The sequence below is a fragment of the Peromyscus maniculatus genome, chromosome 8 (genome assembly GCF_049852395.1).
Source record: "Peromyscus maniculatus bairdii isolate BWxNUB_F1_BW_parent chromosome 8, HU_Pman_BW_mat_3.1, whole genome shotgun sequence".
NCBI classification, from domain to species: Eukaryota; Metazoa; Chordata; class Mammalia; order Rodentia; family Cricetidae; genus Peromyscus; species Peromyscus maniculatus.
Genome location: NC_134859.1, coordinates 53955502 through 53982094, shown reverse-complemented (window position 1 = coordinate 53982094; position 26593 = coordinate 53955502). Strand labels below are relative to the sequence as shown.

General features: G+C 50.5%; 2 protein-coding genes across 5 annotated transcripts; one reads left to right on the top strand and one right to left on the bottom strand.

The window, feature by feature from the left end:
• Positions 1-272: 272 nt before the first annotated feature.
• On the bottom strand, positions 273-2116 carry Trappc1 (trafficking protein particle complex subunit 1). Of its 2 annotated transcripts, XM_006973459.4 has the most exons (5): positions 1987-2116; positions 1797-1895; positions 1589-1659; positions 1083-1221; positions 273-621 (listed from the first exon to the last, which is right to left on the bottom strand). In XM_006973459.4, exons 2-5 carry the CDS (start codon positions 1893-1895, stop codon positions 493-495), a joined length of 438 nt encoding a protein of 145 aa, XP_006973521.1. In that variant the 5' UTR covers positions 1987-2116; the 3' UTR covers positions 273-492. The 2 variants fall into 2 exon arrangements, with proteins under 2 accessions (XP_006973521.1, XP_076398778.1); XM_076542663.1 differs by lacking the exons at positions 1589-1659; positions 1987-2116 and having other exon boundaries at positions 1797-1980.
• A 58-nt stretch (positions 2117-2174) lies between these two features.
• On the top strand, positions 2175-25393 carry Cntrob (centrobin, centriole duplication and spindle assembly protein). Of its 3 annotated transcripts, none has more exons than XM_006973462.4 (19): positions 2175-3320; positions 4646-4730; positions 4940-5021; positions 5452-5608; positions 6477-6593; positions 6899-7015; positions 7297-7395; positions 9958-10194; positions 10505-10651; positions 13464-13597; positions 15289-15414; positions 15858-16020; positions 17226-17487; positions 19971-20125; positions 21167-21233; positions 22467-22637; positions 22765-22897; positions 24604-24676; positions 24902-25393. In XM_006973462.4, exons 1-19 carry the CDS (start codon positions 3048-3050, stop codon positions 25022-25024), a joined length of 2721 nt encoding a protein of 906 aa, XP_006973524.1. In that variant the 5' UTR covers positions 2175-3047; the 3' UTR covers positions 25025-25393. The 3 variants fall into 3 exon arrangements, with proteins under 3 accessions (XP_006973524.1, XP_006973523.1, XP_015847825.1); XM_006973461.4 differs by having other exon boundaries at positions 2197-3320; positions 4958-5021; XM_015992339.3 differs by having other exon boundaries at positions 2230-3320; positions 4937-5021.
• The last annotated feature ends 1200 nt before the right edge of the window (positions 25394-26593 follow it).

Genomic DNA, 26593 nt, shown 5'->3' with positions numbered 1-26593 from the left:
TTTTTTTTTTTTTTTGTCCCCCAGAAAACAAGGGTTAGAGACACCGATTGTCACAACTAGAGGTGAGGCAGGATGTATGCACTACATCTAGCAAGTGGTCGCAAAGGTTGCTGCTAAAATACTAAAACTTAATAAGGAATTATCCAACTGATAAGATGTGAGTAATCTGCTGGAAAAACCTCTTTATAGGCTTCAGGGATGTGTGGCTACACTAGTTCCTATCTTTATGAGTCACACTGGGAGGGGCCACAGAAACCCATACTCAGGCAGCAGAAGGTGACAAAGAGTTTATTCTGTGTTCCTCATAGAGTCAAGCAGGGGATAAAACTGTCAAGGGCTCCTTTGGGCTTCGTTCTTATGACTTGGGGCAGTGGGTGGTGGGCCCTCAGGTTGACGCTCTTGGGGGAGACAGGGAGGTGGAGGGGCTCAGGGTGCCACAAGTCACAAGGGTCCAGACAGTCACAGATTCTTCTGAGGGGTGAGGTAGATGTCTCAGCCAGCCCGGGCAGAGAAGAAGGGCAAAGATCGGACATAGGAGTCTAGCCGGGAGCGGAAGAGCTCACTTTGCACGGTCTGTCCCAGTGGGCACAGGGGATTCTTCACGACCAGCTCCACATACAGCTGTGGAGAGGAGGGCGTGTGAGCCAGATCTGGGACACTTCTCATTTTCCAACCTCAAACCTGGTATAACCTCAGGGGTGTGAGAATACACGGAGGGGGCTGGAGAGATGGCTCGGCAGTTAGGAAAGCATACCGCTTTTGCAGAGGACAGTCAGCACCCAGCACCCAAGCTGAATGGCTCCCAACTGCCTGTAATTCCAGCTCCAGAGGATCTGTCACTCTCTCCTGCCCTCCACAGCCACCTGTGCTCACATGCATAATCCCCCTCTACACAATACATATCATTAAAATTAAATCATTAAAAGCACTCCACCTCTCCCTTAGGAATAGTTATTACTGTTGAAGGAGCGGAAGGCTCTGGAGAAAACTGAGTCCAACAGGGATGTCATACAAAAGGATTAGGGCAGAGACCTTGAGGGTCTCCTAGGGCTCTGGGGGAAGGGTTCCCGGCTGACACTGACCGCACTGTAGATGTGGTGTAGCACATCTCGGATAGGTCCCACGCCCAAGTCAGTGTTCATGACAACCTTGATTCCCGTGGGCGTCTCGTAGTAATGGAGTTTGTACCGGCTAGTTTGAAAAGACAGAAAGCCATCCTTCCTGCAGAAATGGGTATTGAAACAGGAGTGGAATCACTCCCAAAGAAATGTCTGTGATCCCCTCAAGATCAACTCCTTCCTATTCATATAAACAGATGGCCTGTAGCAGCCTCATTGAGTAAAAGCACCTACCACCATCTCCACCCCTCCCTCCACTTAGTCGCTGCTGCCTTCACCCGTCCCACTCTCAGATTCTCCCTGCAGCCGCTCCGGTCAGCTTCAGGACTCTTCCTCCAGACCCAACCTTTCTCTCTCTACTATCAGCCTCCCCTCTCAGGGGCCACATGCCACTTCCATTCCAAAACAATATCGACCACTCCCAAGGCTGGCTAGCCCTCCCTTCAACACCCCCTCTAACACGACCGTACATGTCTAGCGGGGACATCTTGCTGACGAAGGAACGAATGGAGAAGAGCATCCCATACATCAGCTTGTACTCCTGCAGGGAGAGGGGGTAGAGTTAGGTCTCGGCTGTGGAAGGAGAGAGAACGGGAGCGGGAAGGAACCGGGATTTGGAGAGGAGGGACTGGGATGGGACTCTGTGCATCTGGGGGTGTGCCGGGACTCTCCGATCACCTCTTCCTTAGGGATCCCCGCTTGCTTCTTGCGGTGCCATTCGCTGTAAAGTAGACACACTCCATTCCGGTCAAACAGGTACAGATTGTGGACAGTCATCTGCAAGAGAAAGAGCCTCGCTCAATGGCATGCACCTGACTCTGTAGAACCGGGTCCTTCAGTGAGGTGGGAACCCCACCTCCGGACTCACCGGAATTGCTGCGAGTGAGGGTGACAAGCTACTTCCGGTTTCCAAGCACAGCTGGGTCGCAAGCCGCACCAGCGGAGCATTGACTCCGCCCGGATAGTCTTCACCGGACTCCACCGCTCTCCCGCAGCCAATCAGGGCTCACCGATGCCGCACGCATGCGCGCCGGGGACTCTGAAGCCGGGGGAGGCGGTGCGGGGAGCGTGGCCTCGCGGGAGGGTGACGTAATTCGTGGGAGGCGGGGCTGGAGGCGGGGGGCGGGAGGCTGCCAACGGTTTTGAGAGCGGAGTCCCGCGCTAGGGACGGGGTGGTCTTTGCTTTTTCCCTGTCCGGGTTGTGGGGTGGGGGGCAGTCAGTCCTCTTCATCTTGGCAAACTGGGGGCCGGCATGCTCAGAGTAGTCAGAACCCGGTGGTCGCGGTAGAGGCTCGCAGGCGGGTCGCGCGGGGTGGGCTGGGGTGGGCTGGGGTGGGTGCATGCTTTCTAGGGCCTTGAGGGAGTCCTTAGGGTGAAGCAGGGAAGAATTCTGGCGGACCTCCTGTGGCTTTCTTACCAGGAAGGATTGGAGGGGGAACCCAAGGGAGTGGACTCGGGGTGGCCCCGGTGACGTCGGGGCGGGAGCGTGGCGTCGTGGCGATGCTGTCTTACCTATTTCTGCACTAACCCCCGTTGAGGGACAGACCTTGGGCCCGCTTTGGTGTGGGGTTTGTTTGCACGTTTCGAGTGTGAAAACAAAAAAGTTATCCCGTTAGCCGGTGCCGAAGCTGATCTGCCGCCTCCAGCACTCCAGTTAGGAAGGAACTTTCGCGGTCCCGTTGCCCTGCAGGTCTTCTGTCCATTACCTCGAAATCCGCTTTACGCGGTGTCCAGAAGGAATGGCTCCCTCTCCATGGCCCCTGGAGCGAGGGGACACTCCTCTAACCAGAAAGCCCTGATATCCGTATTTACTGAGGATCCAGCCTTCTTCCTCCCTCCTTACAAATCTTCCTTGCTCGGTGAACTTATCCACAAGTTCAGCCACGAGTTCCCAGTTTTCTGCGGCGTCCGCTTGTCTCTGCCCTGCACATGGCTACAGGGGCGACCAGCCCCAGTTCACCTCTCCGGTCAGAGGACCTCCTGAGCGACTCCTCGGAGCCTCCTGGGTTGAACCAGGTGTCCTCCGAGGTCACCTCCCAGCTCTATACTTCTTTGCATCTCAGCCGTCAGGCCGAGGCGACAGCCCGAGCCCAGCTGTATTTAGCTTCCGCCTCCTCACCTCCTAATGAGGGCTTAGACAGCTTGGCTCAAGAACTGAGCCGAAGCTTGTCGGTTGGACTGGAGAACAACTTGAAGAAAAAGGTGAGAGAGGCGTGTCTTGGAGACCTTTTGGGTATTAGGGAGCATTAGGCTCGTGGGCTTTCGGGGTTAGCTTTGCTGCAGCTTGAATCTATTATTAGATTTAAATTACCTCTTAAGTACACAGGTTTTCATGCTTTCGTCCCACAGAAGATGTGTGTGAGGGAATGGCATGGAAGAACATACTTTGGGAAATTGTGATGGTTCCTAGGGTTTTGCTTTTGCACGGTCAGACATGCACAGTAGAGTAGGTTGGTTACCGGAAGTAGGGATTAGGTTTTTTTGGACTCAGGTGAGAACTGGGGCAATTTAAGACAAGAGGCGAATTAGGTAAAGGTCCTTTCAGCTCAAAATTTTGATTGTGTGGCACACAAGTCATTAAAAATGCATGTTCTAAGCTGGGTGGTGGTGTGTGCACGCCTTTAATCCCAGCACTCAGGAGGCAGAGCCAGGCAGATCTCTGTGAGTTCAAGGCCAGCCTGGTCTACAGATCGAGTTCCAGGAGAGGCACCAAAACTACATGGAGAAACCCTGTCTCAAAAAGAACCAAAAAAAAAAAAATCAAAATCAAATAAACAACAACAACAACAAAAGCGTGTTCTAGAGAAGGTAGTTGTCCTACTGGAAAAAGGTCCCACTAATCTGCAGACAGGTTAGGTCTTCCATAGTGTGGAATCCAGTAGGTAAGCTGCACAGGCTGCAGACAGGCATTTGCTCCACAGTTGACAGCAGTCCCTCCAGCCTAGGTTTTTTTTTGTTTGTTTGTTTGTTTGTTTTGTTTTTCAAGACAGGGTTTCTCTGTGTAGTTTTGCGCCTTTCCTGGAACTCACTCTGTAGCCCAAGTTGGCTTCAAACTCACAGAGATCTGCCTGGCTCTGCCTCCCCAGTGCTGGGACTAAAGGCATGCGCCACCACCGCCCGGCTCCAGCCTAGTTTTATACCTGCTGTTTCATTCATTCTCCTTTCTGGCTTCTGTAGACATTTGGGTTTGGGGTTCAAGGTTAAGATCTTTTTTGTTGGGCCTAACTGCTTTCCTCAAATATCTAAGGCCGCCGGGCGGTGGTGGCGCACGCCTTTAATCCCTGCACTCGGGAGGCAGAGGCAGGCGGATCTCTGTGAGTTCGAGGCCAGCCTGGGCTACCAAGTGAGTTCCAGGAAAGGCGCAAAGCTACACAAGAGAAACCCTGTCTCGAAAAACCAAAAAAAAAAAAAAAAAAAATATCTAAGGCCTATTTGAAAATTCTACCTTGGCAGTGTGTAGACTATAGATTGTACAGGTTAAACGTGACTTCTGTGGTCTTTGATTTTGTGTGTCTCCCCCCCCCCAGGATGGGTCTCAACATATCTTTGAGATGGAAAGTGTTCGGGGTCAGCTCCAGACCATGCTCCATACCTCACGTGACACTGCCTATCGTAAGTCGGCCCTTCCTTAGAGCTCTAGAGGGAAGCTGAGGTGTAAGGACAGGGGACAGGACGCAAGAGCGTAGACCTCTGAGGCGAGACTTGAGAAGAAAAAGCACCCGTTCTCTGGGAAGAGGTTTGGGGAGTGGAGGCCCACTTTTCTTCAAATGGCCTCTGTTTCTACTTGATCCTTACTTTGGGGTCTCTTGGGCTGCAAGCAGGGGACCCCCTCATTCCAGGAGCAGGCTCGGAGAGGCGGGAAGAGGATTCCTTTGACAGCGAGAGCACAGCGACCTTGCTCAAGTGAGTGCTCCGCCCGCCCGCCCGCTTCTCTTCCCCTCCCTCGTCCCCTGTCACCCCTTACTTACTTCTGAGGGATCTCAGAAGCTTGCCAGGAGTTTTCATCTTTTTCTGTCTCTTCCTTCTGGAACCTGGGCAGTGGCCGTCTAGTACTTGGCTCTCTCTGGCCTTAGCCCCCCTTCCCCTTGAAGAATACGCTTGTTTCTGCTGTTATTAGACCTCATTTTAGGGGCTGTGATACAGAGGGAGGAACGTCAGGAGTCAATCCCCGGCCTCTGTGCTGTCGATGTCCCTTCTTAGCTTTAGCTTTCTGACTTTGGGCAAGTCTCTTGCCCATGCTGGTCTTGGTTTTCTGATGTATAAAATACCACCGTAGGATCAGTGGGCCTCAAAGGTTTTCCCAGTTTTGACGTTCTCTATTTGGTTTGCTCAGCACCCGACCTCTGCAAGACCTGTCTCCATCCAGTTCAGCCCAGGCACTGGAAGACTTGTTTCCTCGCTATACCAGCCTTCGGCCAGGGCCCCCCACCAACCCCCCAGATTTTCAGGGGTTGAGAGATGCACTGGACTCAGAACTTACCCGCCGCAAGGTGAGAGGCAGAGGCTTTCATCTGAAAGTGGCAAGGTTAGGAATTAGGAGCCTTGGGTGGAAAAGTGGGGCTGAGAGTTTTTAAGGCTGAAGGCTGGGTCTGTGCCCTAGGCTGTCTCCAGAAAGGCCCTCAGTGACTGTCTGTCGTGTGTGATGTGTACCACCTTCCCTGCAGAGAATCATCAGATCCCTGATTCTCCCCATCAGCCTATCACTGACACACATCATCTTTGTTTTTCCCCTAAAATCCAAGCTCTTTAAAGCTCAGTGCTGTGTCCTGTTCAGCACTGCCTAAGGTCTAGAATGCGCCTAACACAGAAGAATCATCCCGGGTTTGTTGAATGGACAAGAACTTCATTGGTTTGCACAGAGCTCTAGAGCTCTGGGTGACATGATGATCTTTTCCTCCATGACTGTCAGTCTGGGGGGGACAGAGAGGAACAAGAATGAAGAACGGCGACCTTGGCTGTCACCTTTGGAGCTCTCCTCATCATTTTAAATGCTGGGCCATGAATGAAGGGCTTTCTGCTTTGTGATGAGTGCGCTCTTTAGAGCAGGAGTGACGTCCCACTCTTTACAGTGTAGGCTGCTGCCCTGCTGCATCTCTGACAAATGGTTCATGGGAAGTAGGGACGGGAAGAGCTTGGAGGCTGACAGCCACCTCCTGAGCTAGTAGAAAAAAGCGTTTGGCGGTCTTGGGTCTTAAGGTCCCTGCTCCGGAATTCCTGAGTCTTTCTTCTCAAACGGTTCTGTTTTGGGGACCCAGGCTTCGTGTCTGTAGCCCATTTCTCCCTGAGGAGGCCGAACTGTCTGGTGCTGTGTTCTGAAGAAGCGTGAGCAGCACCTCCAGGCCTCATGTCTCTTTCCAGCATTGTGAGCGCCACATTCAGAGCCTGCAGACTCGAGTGCTGGAGTTGCAGCAGCAGCTGGCCGTGGCTGTGGCTGCTGACCGCAAGAAAGATATCATGATCGAACAACTAGACAAGGTGACGGGGAGCAGGCGTCGGGGGGGGGGGGGGGGCTCCCATGGAGGGCACTGTGGAGGGTAAATGAGAGGGGATAGGATCTCCTTATATAGTCTTCCTTCGAGCTTTTGGTGGCCTTCCCGCCTCAGCCTCCCAGGTGCTGCGATTACAGGCATGAACTGTCAGACCTTGCTTAATCACTGTGTGTGTGCCTGACAGGACGAGGTGGGCAGGTTTTCTGACGTGGGCGAAGCATGTGGCTAATGACTTCTAGAAAAGAGGGCACAAGGCAATTTTGAAATTCCATTTTACTTGCCTTTCTTGAGACCCTGGCTCGAGTGGTGGAGGGCTGGAATCGGCATGAGGCTGAGCGGACAGAGGTGCTGCGCGGACTTCAAGAGGAGCGCCAGGCAGCAGAGCTCACCAGAAGCAAGCAGCAGGAGGTGGGTGACTCGGCGCATAGCTGTCTAGGTGGGAAGAAAGGGCTTTGGTCTTAGGGTTCCCAAAAGACTGGCCTGTGGCTTGTAGCTGCCATTCCTCTACTGTTCCTACATCTGCTGTCCGATTTATATGAGCGGTGGCTTCCCAGGTTTCCCTTCCTCACACCGTCTTCTCTGGTGCCAGAGGTCAGTTAGTAACACTGAGGCTTCAAGTTGACATTGCTTATTATTCCTGAAGTGGAGGCATTTCCCCACGTTCACTGTTCTGTTTTCTCTCACGAAAGACAGTAACCCGCCTGGAACAAAGCCTTTCTGAGGCCATGGAAGCCCTAAATCGTGAGCAGGAGAGCACCAGACTACAGCAGAGGGAAAGAGAGGCATTGGTAAGAAGGCGGGCCGGTGATTGCAGTGGAGTCGTTAATTAATTAATCAATCAATCGTGTCTAGAGACCTGTGGGTTGTCTGGATGATCTGGAAGAGTGTCTAATTTGAGTGATACTAGGGCGGTGCTTCTCAAGGGCATCCTTAGAACTGCTAGTTCTGCTAAAATCTGTTAGTCTACCGAAAGCAGCCTGCTGCCACGTCAGTTTGAGGCTGAAATTATATCCTTGAATTATCCTTAAACTTATCTGAGGAGCTGCGTGTGGTGGCACACGCCTTTAATCTCAGCACTCTGGAGGTAGACAGAGGCAGGTGGATCTCTGTGAGTCTGAGGCCAGCCTGGTCTACACAGAGAATTCCAGGCCAGCCAGGACTACATAATGAGACATAATGAGACTCTATCTCCAAACACACACACACACACACACACACACACACACACACACACACACACACACACACACGTTTTTCCTAGAACCCTTCCTCCACTTGTAAAAGCCAGAGCACCCTGGATAGAGCCTTACACGTCTAGACAAGAGTTCTCCCACTGAACTACACCCTCAGTCTCTTACCCCTAGAGGTTTTGATTCAACAGATACATTGTGGGTTTCAGAAATTGCCTGGGTGATTTTGTTCAGTCAGTGTGGGAACTCCAGTCTAGGTTATATATCCTAAAGCAGTGTAGGATGGAACTCATTCGGGATTCTTAGAGCTGAGGTGATTATTGTGTGGATACCTACGTGAGTTAGGAGCCAGGCTTGGAACTTGCTGCTTTCATGACACATGCTTGTTACATGCATTTGATATTTGTGGTCTTAACTCCATCCGACAGTGCTGGTGGTGGAGCCATGTGACCAGCTCCTGAGGAGGCTGGATTTTTTTTATGATAATGATGATGGTGATAGCTGTTTGTTAAGTACTTGCTAGGTGCCAGACCCTGCTAAGTGCTTTATATATGCTGCTTTTACTTTCAACCTCACAAGGCAAACAAAGTGATTATCTTCCTTTTACAGATAATGATGTGTGTCTAAGACACACAGAATACTGGGCATGGTTGGCATGTCCCTGTAATCACATCTGAGAAGCTAAGGCAAGAGGATCATGAGTTCAAACTCAGCCTGGGCTTAGAGCCAGACTCTGACTCAGAAACCACATAATAAACAAATATGGAAAGTAGGATTCAGGCTGAGATTTGAATCCAGATCTACCTAGCGCTGGGAAAGTTTTATATATTTATTATTTTTATTTAAAAATTATCAGCCAGGCATAGTGACACATAGCTTTAATCCCAGTACTTGCGAGGCAGAGGCAGGTAGATCTCTGTGGGTTCAGGGCCAGTCTAGTCTACATAGTTTCAGGACAGCTAGAGCTATATAATAAGACTTTGTCTTAAAAAAAAATTAAAATTGTATTGAAGATTTGATAAGAAGCAGGGTGTTTCTATCACATGTTCACAGCCTACAGTATGTTACGTCTTCACTTGACCTTGTATTTAAAAGCACCACGAGGTCTTCCAGCTTCCCCTTCCACAGCCTGTGTTAGGGTCCTCAGTCTCTTAGTATGAAGAAGCCTCACAGTGCAGGGCTGTGTAAGTCTCTCAAGTTCGGGAGGCTGCAAGGCAGGAGCAGTGTGCTGGGTGGGTTGTTTCTGGCTTGCAGGCCGGTAACTTCTTGTAGCATCCTCACTTGGCAAGGAGGCAAGGTATATCTGCTTTTAAAATAGAATATCTTTTATTTATTCTTTACTAATCTTGTACATATAAACAATGTGTCTTGATAAATGTACCCCAAATCTTTCCACTCCCCCAGAGGGCCTTCCTGTGTCTCCTTTTCTTTGGGGGTGACCCACTTAGTCCAGTTGGTGCAACCTTTTCAGCTGATGACTGATCTTGTTGGCTTGATCACACACAGATCTCATGCAGTCACCAGAGAGCTGTTCCCGAGTGCAATTGCCTGTCATGTCCGGCGTCTCACACTATCCCTCTGCATGACATTCCTGAGCCTGGGGAGGGGGTTGACACAGACGTGGATGCCCCCATTTAGGGCTCCGCACTCAGGAGTCACTGATTTGCAATACTGTCACCAGTTCTGAGTTTCCAAATTAAGTGCTGCCCATAGCAGAATGAACCCTCTCTGGCCAAGGTTGAGAGCACCACAAACGTACTTGTTTGAACATGAATTTAAAATTTTTATTTTATGTGTATGGTTGTTTTGTCTGCATGTATGTCTGTGTACCATGTGCATGCCTGGTACTCACAGAGGCCAGGAGAAGGCTTCAGAACCCCTGGAATTGGAGTTAAAGACAGTTGTGAGCCACCATGTGGATCCTGGTGATTGAACCTGGATCCTCCGGAAGAGTGGCCAATGCTCTTAGCCACTGAGCCATCTCTCCAACCCCCACCCTCAGGACCTCTACCCGTCAAGCCTTGGGCTTCCGCTGGGTTCACAGTACCAGGCGTGCTTTCCCTCTGTGGAGCAGTGAGGTCTCCGCACTCACACAGTGTCGGTGGTTTGCCGGTCTCTGGAGGGCGTACTCAAGAAGCCTGCTTTCTCCTGCGGCGTTAGGAAGAAGAGAGGCAAGCGCTGACTCTGAGGTTGGAGGTGGAGCAGCAGCAGTGCCGGGCCCTCCAGCAAGAGCGGGAGGAGGCTAGGGCCGGGCAGCTCAGTGAGCACCGCAAGCTGGAGGCCCTTCAAGTTGCTCTAGAAGAAGAAAGGCAGGCCTGGACCCAGCAGGAGCACCAGCTGAAGGAACACCTTCAGGCTCTGCGAGAGGAAAGCCAGGCCCAGCTGGAAAGAGAGAAGGTGGAGTGGCCGTTGGAAGGGCTGGGAAATGGAAACGTACGCTGGGAGCAATTACTGACTAGGATGAGACTCCAGAACCTGGAGGCTACTGGGGAACAGGGATGGAGAAGGATGAATTTATGCGTGGAAGTCGGGAGTTGAGAACCAGTGTGAAGGTCTGGGGGCGACAGCTACATGGCAGGCCAGAGAGTGACATTAGACAGAGAGGGGGACAGGACAAGTGGGAGGAGGCAGAGATGGAGTGAGACTGGAGTCAGTGACCAGGACTTAGGAGGTGAGGCACGCGCTGAGAGTGGATATTCCTTCTTAGGGGACCAGCCAGAGGGAGGCCCAGGCAGCCCGGGAGGCCCAGCAGCAGTTGGGACTGCTGCAGTCTGAGGTGCGGAGGCTGGAAGGGGAGCTGGACACAGTCCGGAGAGAGAGAGACGCGCTGCAGTTGGAGATGAGCTTGGTCCAGGTGAGCGGTGGGAGGTTCTTAGGGGTTTCTGTGCTTGAGGAAGCAGGTCTGAGCACATACAGTGACTTCTTGGGAATTGTGCAAGCCTTGCCCATCTCGGGCATTTGGGACTTAACCACTGGTTAATTTGGTACTATTCTGTCTTAAACTCCCGTTTCCTCACAGAAGGACAGTTTCCCACAATGTGGGCTGGCTTGCTGTTACTTTTAGACTGCACTGGTTTAAATCTGAGATACCCTATACTGTTCTCATGCAGTACATCCCGACCACAGCCTCCCCTTACTTACACTGCTCTTAAAGAGACAGTAGGTACCCACTCACTGCGTGCACTGACTGAGCAGTTGAAAACTTCTGTGAGTCCTGACTCCAATTGGTAATGGTCTGCTTTGTATTGTTATTTATCTTTTTAAAAATACATAGTTTACTGCCGGGCGGTGGTGGCGCACGCCTTTAATCCCAGCACTCGGGAGGCAGAGGCAGGTGGATCTCTGTGAGTTCGAGGCCAGCCTGGGCTACCAAGTGAGTTCCAGGAAAGGCGCAAAGCTACACAGAGAAACCCTGTCTCGAAAAACCAAAAAAAAAAAAAAAAAAAAAAAAAAAAGTTTATTTTTATCTTATGTTCATTGGTGTTTTGCCTGCATGTGCGTCTGTGTGAGGATGTCAGAAGCCCTGGAATTGGAGTTACAGACAGCTGTGAGCTGCTGTGTGGGTGATGGTCCCCTAAACTGCTGAACCATCTCTCTAGCCCCCACTTTGTTGTTTAAAATTTTTATTTATCATTATACACGTGGTATATGTGTATGTGTGTGTATGGGGGGCGGTGAATATGTACCATGACATGTGGGTAGAGGTCAGAGAACAGCTTTTTCCTTCCACATGAGTTTTTGGGATTGAACCCAGGTTATCGGGGCTGTGTGCCTGTATTTCTATCTGCTGGGCCGTCTACGGGCCCAGTTGTCACAGCTCTAGGAACTTCTACTAACACCTCTGCGTTGGGGAATTCCTGGAATAGCCCAGGACTTGGCACAGAATAGTACCAAACATTGTCAGATACAGTTAGATTGAAAAACATTTTTCAGTAATTCCAGCTTCTTGGAAGGCTGAGGCAGAAGGATCTCAAGTTCTAGCCCAGCCTGGGTTGCAGAGTGAATGTGAATTCAAGGATGACCTAGCTAACTTAGGGAAATCCTGTCTCCAGATGTAAAATGTAGACTAGGATATAGCTCAGTGGTAGAGCACCTACTCAGCATGTGTGAGGACCTGGGTTCAATCCCCAGCACTGGTTAAAACAACAGCCAAAAAGCCAGGCGGATCTCTGTGAGTTCGAAGCCAGCCTGGTCTACAGAGCGAGATCCAGGACAGGCACCAAAACTACACAGAGAAAACCTGTCTCAAAAAACCAAACCAAAACAAACCAAACCGAACCAAAAAGCAGGCAGTAAGTGGACTAACTGAGTTTGCTGATCCCTGAAGAGTGGAGAGAACCGTGTTTCAGTCGTGGGGAAACTCGATTTTGAAGAGCCCTGACATGGGAGGACTCTGTTCTGACCATGTGGGCCTTTTTTAATGTGTAAACTGGGTGCTAAGGGTTTCTGAGTTTCTGAGAGCAAATTAAAAATAGAATTGAGTGACCAGTCAGAGGCAGTAAACAAGAGGAGACGAGAGTGACCCCCCCTCCCCCCGGGGCCCTCATAGCTCAGGTGCTGCTGCTGCAGGGAGAGGTGCACTGAGGCGGGGAATCTAGTGTGCACAGAAGCAGCTAGGAAGTTTGGGGTACAGGGGGTTTTGTTTTATTTTTATTTTTTTTTTTTTCTTTCTTTTTTTTTTTTTTTTTTTTTTTCCCGAGGCAGGGTTTCTCTGTGTAGCTTTGCGCCTTTCCTGAAACTCACTCTGTAGCCCAGGCTGGCCTCGAACTCACAGAGATCCGCCTGGCTCTGCCTCCCGAGTGCTGGGATTAAAGGCGTGCGCCACCAACGCCCGGCTATTTTTATTTTTTTAGACAAGGTCTTGATACGTGGAGGTTGGCTGGCCTTATCCTGCTGCCGCAGATCCCAAGTGCCGTTCAGGCATGAGCCACCATACCTGGCCTGGGTATGTGGGCTTAAAGCTTGGAAAAAAGATCAAGTTAAATGAAAGATTTGGGAATTAAGAAATGTAGTAAAACCGTGCCTAGAGGGAAAAGCTTATTATATACACTTAGAATAATCTGGCCGGAATGTCACAGACAGTAGAAAAGAGAAGGAAGTGCGGGACTCAAGGGCAGGTGGAGACGGAGCCATCAGCCCAAACTCAGAATGAGAACAGAGAGGTCCTGCAGAGAAAATCCTCTAGACAGAGCTTTGGCCCGGGGGTCAGGAGTTGCAGTGACCTCATAAAAGACGTAAAGGGAGACATAGCCACTGTGGGATTGGAACTGAGCTCTTTGCAAGTGAAGTAGCCATCAGATGGCCGTGAGTGAGGGGAGCGTGAGGCGAGAAAATGGAAACAGCAGTTGTAGATGACTGACTGACTGACTGACTGAATGCCTCCTGGCTTCAGGTGGAGGTAACACATGTATTAAGCTCTAACATTACCTTGGGTTAATATATTCTATTTTTTCTGTCCAAAGCCATTTTTACTTTTGCGCTCATTTATGATGTGTCTCACAGTTCAATAAAGAAAAGGAACCTGTGTCGCCCTCTGAGACAAATTTCTTGTTCTTCATCCTTAACGTGGATGAAGCGTTGGTGGTTCTGTTTACGTTTCCCACCCTAGAAGACTGAGCTCAAGGAGAACTGAGCGGATGCTCAGTCCCCTCTTCCTTCACTCCCAGGCCCGGTACGAGAGCCAGCGGATCCAGATGGAGTCTGAGCTGGCTGTGCGGCTGGAGCAGCGGGTGACCGAGCGCCTGGCGGAAGCTCAGGAGAGCAGCCTGCGCCAGGCCGCCTCCCTGAGGGACCACCACAGGTACTGGGGACTCACAGGTAGTGTTTCTCTGGCAGCAGCAACTGTCCTAGCTTCCTGCCCGTGTGCTCGGAGCCTTCCCCTCTTCCATGTGAGCCCCATCCGCTAGGATCTTAGCCCCTCCTGGGAGCGATCCATGAAGTGCTTATGGAGAGACAGCGAGATTTGTCCCCCGGAAGGCATAGCCTTTAGCCGACACTGAAGGGCAGGACCGTGCTGTGCTAAGTGCAGTCACAGCTGCTGTGTGTGAGGATTCTCCTTCCTATCCCAGCCTTCTCTCACCCCATCCTTCATCCATGTTTTCTGGAAGGCTTCTTTTTTTGTCTGTTTGGGTTTTTTCTTTTTCTTTTTTGAGACAGGATCTCCCTATGTAGACCAGGCTGGCCTTGAACTCACAGAAATCTGCTTATCTCTGCCTCCTGAGTGCTGGGATTAAAGGCATGTAACACCACACTTGGTGGAAATGCTTCCATTATGTCATTTTCAAGTGAACATGGATTATGGTCCTGTAATCCCATCTTGGGTGGCTGAGGCAGGAGGATTGTAAGTTTGTGATGTCTCTCCACTATCTAGTGAGAGTCTGTCTCAAACAAACCAGACCAAACCAAACTGATCAGCTAATCTGTTGATAAATCCCCACTTTGGTCTTTGCATCTGGGGAAGCCATTCTGTGGCCTCAGCTTGGTTGTTATCTGTCCCTGTGTTGTGGCTAGGCCAGGTGACCGCAGCTGTCTGTCTCCCTCACCTGAACCCACAAGAATAAGGGTCCCTAAAGGTGAAGTGTCGAGTGGGAAGACCAGGGGTGAGACATGAAGAAGACGAGAGCGATAGCTGGGACCAGCAGGTCTTGCCTAAGCTGATGACTTAGCCAAGCAAGTTTAAGAAGTATAGCATCGCTGCGTGGTGGGGGCGCACGCCTTTAGTCCCAGCACTCGGGAGGCAGAGGCAGAGGCAGGCGGATCTCTGAGTTTGAGGCCAGCCTGGGCTACAGAGCAAGTTCCAGGACAGCTAGGGCTACACAGAGAAACCCTGTCTCACAAAAAAAAAAAAAAGAAGAAGTAAAGTATCTTATATACTATTTGTGGGGATAGGGGGTGTGGCCAAGGCCAGCACTGAGTTAAGTCAGACAATATTGGCAAAGAGAACACAGGATCCCTCAGACACAGCTGCCTAGGGACTGATAACCACAGCTCAGGGGGAAAGTCGGGTCCCCAGAAACCACAACCTTAACTCTGAAGAGACACTGGCCCCAGCCCTAGACTGGTCTGGCCAAGTCCACTTCGAGACAAGGACACAGAACTAAAGCTCCCTTTGTCCTCTTCCTGGGCCTCTTGAGGAAGTCTTGGGTTGGTCTGGCTTCCCACATCTCCCCTTACCTCCACACAGTCTGCCTTTCTCTCATTGACCACACCTTTTTGTTGAAAAATGACTTTATTTTTAATTGCATGTAGACACACGTGTCTGTGTTGAGGTGTGTGCCGGTGAGTACAGACGCCTGTGGAGGCCAGGCGGGGAGCTGGATCCATGGAGCTAGAGTTACAAGCAGTTGTTAGCTGCCCATGTGGGTGCTAGGAACCGAACTTAGGTCCTCTGCCAGAGCAGCACACGGCACACCCTTAAACACTGAGCCACCCCTCCAGCCCCCCGGTGGTATCTCCTGTCTATAGTCTGTCTGTCTCACCGGGGTCTTCTAGGAAGCAGCTGCAGGAACTCAGTGGGCAGCACCAACAGGAGCTGGCCACCCAGCTGGCTCAGTTCAAGGTGGAGATGGCCGACCGGGAGGAGCGGCAGCAGCAGGTGCTTCAGGACTACGAGCTCAGGTACTGGCCTGGGTTCCTTGTTCAGTGGGAGGAGCCCAGACTGGGGATGGCAAAGAGCGGACTCTCCGAAGATCGGGCCTCCTCCAGTGTACCTCAGTCCTTCATAACTTCTCAGCCTCTGTTCCCCTAAAATCCCTCAGTCGCCTCTTCAGTGTGTGTGTGTATGGGGGTGTACGGATTTGTTCCTTTGGGTGATGCGTGGCCAGAGGTCAACGTTGGATGTCTGTCTCCTTCACCTTATTTTTTGAGACACTGAACTTGGAGCTCACCAGTTTGGCTGGACTGTCTAGCTCTGAGCCCTGGGGTCTCTAGGATCACCCAGCACTGGATCCCCTATGTGCTGCCACACCCGGCCTTTGTGGGGGTCCTAACTCTGGGCCTCTGGCTTCTGCAGCAGCCAGGTTACCACCTGAGCCGTCTCCCAGCTCCTCTCTTTTCTTCAGACTGGCAAGGGAGCAAGCTCGAGTGCGGGACCTGAAGAGCGGCACCCAGCAGCTGGAGGAGCAGCGGGTGGAGCTGGTAGAAAGGCTCCAGGCCATGCTGCAGGCCCACTGGGATGAGGTCAACCAGCTGCTCAGTACCACGCTCCTGCCTCCCAACCTCCAGGTAGGCATTGCCCCAGAGAACAGCTGTTCTGCCGAAATAAACTGTTTTCCATGGCCATAGCTCACCATAGTGGCCCCTGCCCATTGGACATAGCTCTGTGATTCCAGCACTCTAAGACATGAATGAATGAATGAATGAATGAATGAATGAATGAATATGTGATACCAGTTTGGTGGAATAATGGCTGAATTAATTATGGCAGTAAGTTGTTGCTAGGGCTGGGGAGATAACTGTCAGTAAGGCGCTTGCTTTACAAGCTTGAGGATCTGATTTCATCCCCTAAAACCCGCGTTAAAAAGAAAATAGCTGGGCACGATTGCTTGTGGAGGCAGAAGGTCAGACACTCGAAGTTATTCTCAGCTTTAAAGTGAATTTGGGATAAGCCTGGGCTACCTGAGGTCCTGTCTCAAAGGAAAAGCAAAATAAAACAAATAAAAAAAACCAGCAACAACAACCAAAGTGACAACTTGAGAACTACACTGAAGTGTGACCGCTGGGACGGACACACACACACACACACACACACACACACACACACACACACACACACACACACACACACGTTGTTGCTGAGTCCCGCCCTTGACTAAAGCAGGGGCCCTTCCTCCTCCTCCTAGTCTTCTTCTGTTGGCATCTCCTCCTTTTGTTTACGGTGTGATTATTGGCTGGAATGTCACATGTGATATTGGCTAGTTAGTAACTTGTATGTGGTCAAAGCAAACAAAAAAGTCTAAGCTGCTGAAATAAAAAAGGGTACAGTGAAAAGTAACATCCATCCTGTCCCAGGACCCAGCTCTCTATGTCCAGGTCCCTTCCTTCCCCAGAGGCAGCCGTGAGCTGGGGTCTTGAACATCTCTCCTCCTGCCTCAGCCCCCTCCACCAGATGCCACCCTCTGCCTACGCTGTATAACCTTGTATGTAACCAAGTGCATAGTCCTGGCTACAGAAACGGTTTTCTATATTTCATATCTGTGGTGTTACAATACATATTAAAATGCTTGTAATTGTATAAGTTATCTATAAAATTTCTGGAAATAGAGTTGTAATATGAGAAATAATGGGTTTTAACTCTGATGGAAATTCGATGCCACCCAGTCTCCTTGAAGGGAATCCGGGGAGCTTGTAATCACATTCAAATGCCTGTACGAAGACGTGTGTTCGAGCCCCCGGGCTGTGAGCTTGCTTTCTTTCTCTCTGCTGGCCAGGATCCTCCTGCTGCACCCTCTAGCCCTGGGCCTCTGGAGCCAGAGAAGGGGGAGAGGAGGGTCTGGGCCATGCCTCCCGTGGCCGTGGCCCTGAAGCCTGTGTCCCAGCAGAGCCGAGGAGAAGTGAGGGATGATCTGCCTGGAGCTCCTGCTGTCCTCTGTGGCACCTCCCCGGATCTTAGCCTCCTGCTGGGACCCCCTTTCCAGAACCAGAACTCCTTCCAGCCCCTGGAGCCCAAACCCGACGTGCCTCCACCCTCAGGTAACCGAGGCCAGAGCCACTGGTGTTCTCCTTACGTGCATGAATGGCTTCCTTTCCCAGCTTCTGCTGATGTCTTCCATCATGAAACTCATTCAGTAAAGGGAAGAGGACATCATAGACGTACATGGACTTACTGAGAACTGGAGTCCAAAGGGGTGACGTCAGGGACAGTGGCGGTGTTACCTCTCTCTAGGAATGCCCTTCTGACTGCCTCACTCTACACCCTTGCTTCTCTCTGTAAAAGACTACCATTCCCTCTGCTCCCTCACACTAGTGGTTCTAGTTCCTTATAACCTTGGCTTATTTGTGGCCTTGACAAGTCATGATGCTGACTCTAGCCTAGGCTCTTGACACTGAGTAGTTCCGCAGGTCCAGTTTGAAGACTCCAAGTGATGGATGGTACTTACCTGTTGATGGTTGACTTTCTGTGTAGTTCAGACATCTCGATCCAGTGGGAATTGAGAGTGGAGACTGTGCTGAGGTTTGTAGCTTAGTTGTCAACAGAGTGCTTGCTGAGCATGTGTGGAGCCCTGGGTTCAATCCTCAGCACCACATAAATGACCTGGTGGCATATACCTGCACTCACTGGGTGGAGACAAAAAGGTCAGAAGTTCAAGGCCATCCTCAGCTGTATAGTAAGGTGGTTTAGGATTATTTTTATTATTTTATGTGTATGAGTGTTGCCTACATGTATATATATGCACCACTTGCATGTCTAGTGCCTGTGGAGACCAGAAGAGGGCATCAGATTCCCTGGACCTGGAGTTACAGATGGTTGTTAGCCAGCATGCCAGTGCTGGGAACTGAACCTGGTCCTATTTAAGAGCAGCAAATGCTGTTAACCACTGAAGCATCTATAAATACAGAGTGAATCTGCAGCCAGCCTGGGATGAATGAAACCCTATCAAAAAAGGGGAAAGAAACAAAAGAGTAGATCCAGGAGCAGTGGCTCAAGCCTGTAGTCCCAGCACTTGGAAGGTGGAGGCAGGAGGTAAAGGGTTCAAGGCCCTGGCTGGAGCTGTAACTCAGTGGCAGCTGGCTGGCCTCTCATCCGAGGTGCTAGGTTCAGTCCCCAGGACACACAGGAAAGAGCTGGCCTGGCCGGAGTAAGCTCGCCGTATGAGCACTGGGGCCTGAGTCGGACCTTAGCACCCACGAGAAAGCCAGGGTGGTGACATCACTGATAACCTCAGCCTTTGACGGGGGCCTGGGATGGCTCTTCTCGGGTGCCAGCTTGACTGTACCTGGAATGAACTACAGTCCAGGAATGGAGGGCACACCTGTGAGAGAGTTTCTGCTTGGTTTGAAGTGGGTGAATCCACTTCTGGTCCGGGCCTTTGAGGCAGGAAGAGAATGAGACACTGGGCCTGGCTTGAGCATCTGAGACCTCAGAGCCCACCCCAGTGACACACTTCCTCCAACAAGGCCACACTTCCTAATAGTGCCACTCCCCATGGGCCTATGGGCCCCATTGTCATTCAAACCATTGCAGGGTTGGGGACCACCGTGGCTGGTAGCTCCAGGTTCAGTGGGAGACTCTGTCCAAAGGGGGTAAAGCAGTCCTTCTCTGCATTTGCACACAGAAACGGTATTTTTTTCTTTCTACTTACCCACTTGCATCTGTGTATGTATAGGCACGTGCATACCATGGTATTTATGTGGAGTTATGGGAGTTGATCTGTTCTTTATATCACGTGGGTTCCAGGAATCAAACTCAGGTCACCAGGCTTGGCAGCAAGCAAAGTGCCTTGACTGGCTGAGCCTTCTTGCCAGCCCACCAAAGAAACGAGGTGGGCTTTGCCTGGGAGTCACTGTCATATCCACGCATGACCTTGAACTCTGATTCTCCAATGCTGAGACTACAGGAGTGTGCTGCCACACCCAGTCTGTGGTGCTGGGGTGAAGGCCAGTGCTTCCTGTTTGCCCGGCAAGTGATCTCTGTTGGCTACCTCCCCAGTCCCTGTAATGAATGTGTCTTTAAGGAGTCGATGGTAAACCTGTGTAGAGAGTGAGTGCTTCTGTCTGCAGTTCTGTCTTAAAATTCAGCTGTGTGGTCTCCCAGACAACTCCCTTCCTCCCCTCTCCAGCTTTTTAAACTCTGGTGTCATCTCCTAGCTGTGGTGTCCTTCCTACATTTATTTCTTTGTTTTAAAGATTTTAAAAAAATATGTATATGGGTGTTTTGCCTGCCTATATGTCTGTGGGCCACATGTATGCCGTACATGTGGAGCCCAGAAGAGGGTGTTGGATCCCCTGAAACTGGAATTACAGACAGTTGGGAGCTGCCATGTGGGTGCTAAGAATTGAACTCAGGACCTCTGGAAGAACAGCCAGTGCTCTTAACCACTGAGCCATCTCTCCAGCCCCTCTCTTCTGTTTACTAGTAGTACCTTTCCTTTGGAAGCTTGTGGTAGGTTCATTTATGGAGAGACTTCTTCCATATACAACACACATGTGTGCAAGGTACCTGTCTCCTTTTACAGATGGACACTTCTCTGCACTGGAGGCCTTCACTGCTGACCATAGGCCGGAACGACCATTTCCTGAGGAAGACCCTGGGTCTGATGGTGACGGCCCCCTAAAACCAGGGCTGCCACCTGCTTCTCAGCTCGAGGGCCTTAAGAATTTTTTGCAGCAGGTAAGAGAGATTCTACTAAGAACTCCATGTTTCTTACCTACTGACTCATTTGCTCTCAATTCGGATCTGATCCCAACTCTTGTTCCTCCTGCCTCAGCCTCCCAAGTGCAGGGATCACAGGCTTGCCACTGTGCCCGGCCGGCTTCATTGCCTTTGTGTGTAGGTATGTGTGCCTGTGTGGTAGGTATGTGTGCCTGTGTGTGTAGGTATGTGTGCCTTTGTGTGTAGGTATGTGTGCCTGCACATGTACACGATCGCGCGTACACATGCTCATGAAGTGTGTGAGACAGAAGTCGGTGTCTTGTTTTATTCTATAGATCCCACCCCTATTTTTTTGAGACAGTGTCTCTGACTGAATCTAGAGTTGACTGATTGGCTGGAGTGACTGGCCAGCAAGCCCCCGGGACTCACCTGTCTCCCTCGGATTCCTCCTAAGTGCTGAGTGCAAAATGGCTCCACCCCACACCACACCTGGTTTTTTTTTTTTAAAGATGACTTCAACATGGCATGGTGGTTTAATCCCAGTACTTGGGAGACAGAGGCAGGTGGATCTCTGTGAGTTCAAGGCCAGCCTGGTCTACAAAGTGAGTTCCAGGACAGCCAGGACTGTTACACAGAGAAACCCTGTCTCAGAAAAACTAGGGGGAAAAAATGACAAGGCCTTACTCTAACCCTGGCTGGTCTGTGACTCACTCTGTAGACCAGGCCAGCCTCAAGCTCACAGAGCTCTGCCTGCCTCCCAGTGCTGGGGTGGAAGGCGTGCGCCCCCTTCCTAGTTGTACCTGGCTTTTATGCGGATGTTGGGAACTGAACTCAGGTCCGCCCCGTGCCGGCTCAACATGCCCTCCATCACTGGCTGTCTCCCAGCCCCTTCACCGCCTTCTCAGGAGCAGCTGGTTCTCCCAGCTGGTAGTTTCTGTCCCTCTTAGTCCGTAATTCTCCGGGACTGAGGCCATTGACCCTGCGAGTCGCCTCTGTCCCCTCAGACCCCAGGTTTCTTTCCACAGTTCTCTAGGGGAACATCCTGTCTTATTTCCCCAGCTGCTGGAGACCTCGGCACCTCAGAGCAATGAGAACCCCTCTGTTGACCTGTTGCCCCCTAAGTCTGGTGAGTCCCAACTCTGAAGAGGATGGGGCCAGGCCTAGAAGAGGTGGGAATCGGCAGTCTGGGATGAAGTAGGGGCTTGGAGGGAGGACTGACTCTGTCCCTGTCTGCTAAAGACACCTGTCTTCACATGTAAACAGATGTGCATTAGAAACAAGGTCACAGTAGTTTCCTGTAGAGAGGTTCGATATACATTTCTTTGGGCTTGGATTCTGTTTCTTGTGTTGTTGTTGTTGTTGTTTGTATGTTTTCTGTAGCAGGATCTCAGTCTGGAGCCAGACTGGCCTCAACCTTGCTGTGTACGTCAGGTTGAACTCAGCAGGTGGCCTTTCTTGGTCTCCCAAATACTGGGTCTCTTATATTTTTTTGGTTGTGAGCCTAGCCTCTAATGGCTGAGTCTACCAGGTTGAACTCAATCCCCAGGGGAGTCTTTGCCCTGGAGGAGATGGGAATGGGTGGTTGGCTGAGGGGGGGCGGGGGGGGGGGGGTGAGGACAAGGGAATCCGTGGCTGATAGTAAAATTAAATTAAATTATAAAAGAAAAAAATTAAAGCCAAATACTGGGTCTCCAGGAGTGAGTCACAGTGCCTGACTTGAATTTGGATTCCATTTCTAAATTAATTTATATTTTACCTGGTAGTGTTAGAAACAGTTCATTCTGGTACTTTGCAATATATTAATAACAGCTAAATTAATATAGTTAAACTTAAAAGTACTCATTTAAATGTCCAGACAGTTATGCTATAGTACATTGTGATCACTTTCTTACTGTTTTATTACATAGTACCCAGGACATAGGACATTTTTTTTTTTGATATATATTTTTTATTTTACAATATCATTCAGTTCTACATATCAGCCATGGGTTCCCCTATTCTCCCCCCTCCCACGCCCTCCCCTTACCCCCAGCCCACCCTCCATTCCCACTTCCTCCAGGACAAGTCCTCCCCCGAGGACTGTGATCAACTTGGTAGATTCAATAGGACATTTTTATTGAGGGAAAGGATTGTCATTTTTCTTTCTGAGACAGGATCTCTCGTAGTCAGAGGTGACCTGATCACCCTGCCTTTACTTCCCGGGTACTGAGAGTACAGGTGTGTGTCACCATGCCCAGTTTTATTTGTGCTGGAGATTGAACCCAGGGCCTCTGAGCTGCTCTCTGTGAGCCCAGCTGTGCCCAGCTGTGCCCAGCCTTGTTATCCCATGCTCATTCTCAGATCTCTCTCCTGCTGCTAGGTTCCCGGGCTGTCTCATCTTGGGAGGAAGTTCCTCAGGTGCCACGTCTCCCACCTCCTGTCCACAAAACCAAAGTTCCCTTGGCCATGGCGTCTAGTCTTTTCAGGGTCCACGAGCTTCCCTCATCCCATTTACAAGGCAGTGGTCTCAGCACCGGCTCCCCGGAGAGAGGTAAGCAGGCCAGGGATTGCCAGGGAAAGAAGGAAATTCTCGGGACTCTTTTCTTCAGACCATTCCTAGGGAAATGGGATGAACGCTGGGAGAGGAGCCCTCGGGTAATGGTGTCAGCTTGTCTCAGGTACAGATAGGCTCGGCTCCCCGAGGCAGCTGATGGAGGTGTCTGAGCTGCTACGTCTGTACCAGGCTCGGGGTTGGGGCGCTCTGCCTGCCGAGGACCTGCTGCTGTACCTGAAGAGGCTGGAACATGGCGGGTATGAACCTGGGAGGGGAGAGGAGGAACCAAGGGAGGAATTTGGATTAGGAGCTGGTCAGGCCCAGTATATCCACTGAGTGTGGGCTTTTGTCCTTTTTGGGGTGGGGGGACGCCCGGAGGGATGAGGGATGAAATGTAGAGTCACAAATTTCCCATCTCTTGGCAGGAATGTCTGCTGATTTTTCTCCTTAAACTCTTATCCATGTATCTGTACCTCCATTTTCTTTCCTCTCCCCCCAGAAGCTCAAAACTCAGAGTCCCAGGAGTTTTGCTTATTTAGTGAAGGCCTTCTAAACCTTTTTCCACCTGTGGCCCTTTTTACCTGGGAACATTTTAAAAAACAGGAAATTTGCTTATTTGTTTATTTATTGTTTGTTTATTTATTATATATTTTTGAGGCAGTGTCTTACTATGCTGCCCTGGCTAGCCTGGAACTCACTGTGTAGGTAAGGCTGGCATCAAACTCCGAGACCTACCTGCCTCTGCCTTCCTTCCAAGTGCTGGGATTAAAGGGACATGTGTGAACATGCTTGCCTTGATTTTTTTTTTTTGTAATGAAACTTAAAGTCATCAACTCAAACAGTTTCAAACCAGACACGTGACTACAACCCAGACATGCTAATTTGATACATGATGAAGAATGACAGGGTTGGAGGGACCTCTCCTGTGGGAAAGTGTTGCAACTCAGTGAAGAGCCGAGTGTGACCCCCGAACTCACAGAAAAACCAGGCATGGTAGCACACACTTGAAATACCCTGGGGCTCACTGGTCTGCAGCCAGCTAGGCCAAATCATTGAGCCTCAGGCCAATGAAAGACCCTCCCTCAAAAACTAAATTAGCCAGGTGTAGTGGCGCATGCCTTTAATCCCAGCACTTGGGATGTTGAGGCAGGTGGATCTCTGTGAGTTTGAGGCCAGCCACACTGTGAGACCCTGTTTTAAAAAGACAAAAAGATTAAGGTGGACAGCTCCCGAGGAGCAACCCTGGAGGCTGGCTGTCTGCTACCTCCACAGACATGCTCACACGTGCGTGTGCACCTGGATACACACGTACCCAAACGCAGTCCTTGTTTCTATAGTTAAACTGCTGTTCCTATGAGAGCAGAAAACTTCCCATGGACAGTAAGCACACTGCGACTCACAATGGGCAGCAGTTAGAGCCGAGGTGTTTCAGGCAGTGGTCGCGTGTGTGTGTGTGTGTGTGTGTGTGTGTGTGTGTGTGTGTGTGTGTGTGTGTGTGGTGATGGAAGGCGCAGTGTAAAACTTGTGTGCTCTGTGTTCCGAACCAAGGCTGCAGTGAAGTCCCACAGTGCAACACCACCCAGAAACACCTTAGACTCACTTGGGCTTGATTTTGAGTTAATATTTGGTTGTGCCTTGTTCAGAAACCTTCTCTGGTTTCCAGTTTTTCACCTCCATGGTTAGCTGTACCACAGTTTGAGAAAGTCGGGTCCTGAGTGACTCGTTAGCTTACACTGAGCCTCCTCCCAGAGTCTCCAGTTCCATTCCGTTCTCAGTTCTCTGTGTAAGTGGATATTGAGTCCGGGCCTCCTGTTCACAGGATAAGTGTTCTCCCATCTGAGCCTCTCCCCAGACTCACACTCAGGAGAGGAAATTGGCGAGCATTTCAGTTTGTGTACAGATCTGTGTGGAATTGGGGAATTACCCCCGACATCTTTACTCATACCCTTGATCTGTGTGGCAGGACTGACGGCCAAGGGGAGCTTGTCCCCAGAAGAAACACAGACTCCCGCTTGGGTGAGATCCCCCGGAAAGAGGTGAGGGAAAGTCAGCAGGGACCAGGGGGAAGCAGGGCTCTTGTCTACTGGTCCCCTCAGCACTCCATACTCCCTGGCTGGCCCCGATACCCCACCTGGCACCCCACTTGCCAGCACACCCTTCCTTCCCCTGTGCTCACTGGTTGGGGCCACTTCACACCAGGCCCTTTCTCTGTGGGGTGGGGAATATGATGATGACTTTTCTTCATTCCCCTCAATTCTCAGATCCCCTCCCAGGCCATCCCTCGACGCCTTGCTTCAGCCCCTAAGACTGAAAAGCCTGCACGGAAGAAAAGTGGGCACCCCGGCCCGAGCAGCGTGAGGAGTAGGGGAGGCATCTGGAGATGAGCCCCGCCCTTTCCCCCTGCCTTGTTCTGCTCCCTCGTCCCCGTTCATTGTAACAACCGCCCTCTACTCTCTATCTGAATCAGAGGAAGTGGGAAATGGAGGATTTGTAGGAAGCTACTGTGTAAAGAAACCTTTACGAATACTGCTTGAGTATTTTTAAAAAGTATATTATTTCTTTGAGGCTGGTGTGTGACTGGAAGTATGAGTGGGCTGAGGCTCAGTGTGTGCGTGCAATAGTTAACTGATCAGTAGCAGAATTATGAGTGACTCTTCTTTTTTATACATTTTGTATTTTCTAAAATAAGTATGTATTACTTTAGTGATCAAAAACTTCCAAACTTTTAATAAAAGAGTAAATTATTGTTGAAATGTTTGAGAAAAACTTTTGATGCTGGGGAGAAAGTTCTGTCTTTTAAAATGTTTTAGATTTTTTTATGTGAGATTTTATTTTTTTTTCCATTTTTGAGACCAGGTTTTTCTCTGTGCGGCCCAGGCTACCGGCAAATTTATAGGTCCCCTGCTACATACATGTTGGGTTACAAGCATTTGCCAACATGCCTGGCATTTCTGCTTTCTAAGATCATATGATTCTTTTGGGTGGCACTGGGGATTCAGATCGACAGGTCCTGTCCAGCCAATAGACATGTTTGGGCTATAAACTGTGTAGCTCTGAAACATGTAAATAAGCTGGGCAGTTGTGGTGTATATCTAATCCCAGCACTCAGGAGGCACAGGCCAGGAGGATCTCTGAGTTTGAGGCCAGCCTGGTCTACATTATGAGTTCCAGGACAGCCAGGGCTATACAAAGAAGCCCTGTCTTGAAAGAACCTAATTAATTAATTAATTAACATGTAAATAAATCCTGGCAAGAAAATAACAGCTGTTTCTAAAACCTTCCATCCTCATGTTCACCAAAATGAACAAAGAGAAGCAGTATTAGGGGCTGGTCATGGTGTCCTGTGCCTGTAATCGAACACTTGGGAGGTTTTGGCGAGAGGATTGTCACAAGTTTGAATCCAACCTGGGCTACAGAATGAGACTCATCTCAAAAACTAACAGAATGGAACTCCTTAGTTGAGGCCCCAGCTTTCAGGTGGAACCCACAGAGAGTGGAAGGCATATATAAATAATTTGAGTGAGTCTGAAGGAGTGTCTTAGGTCTGCAGACAGCATCCTGCCCGGAACAGCGCACGGTGGTGATGAAGGACTGACCAGCCACTCGGGAGGGTGCTTGAGGAACAGTGTGCTGGCTTCTGAGGAGGCCGGGCCCCTCTGACCGAGTTATGTGATGCAATCCAGCATAGACATGGCAGCAGATAGTGTCACACAGTGAGCAGCAATACATCGGCTCCGTTCCCGCCGCTGGGGCTTCCTCAAGGGCAGGGGATGGAAGCAGATGGAAGCCAGTCCTGTGGTCCTGCTCATCACCACCTGGGATGCTAGGTCTTCAGCCTGACTCAGGACTCCCTGTGTGCACAGCGCGGAAGTAAAAGCACGTGGCTCGGGGATGGCACCAGGCTCGGGGATGGCACCAGGCTCGGGGATGGCACCAGGCTCGGGGGCTTCCTT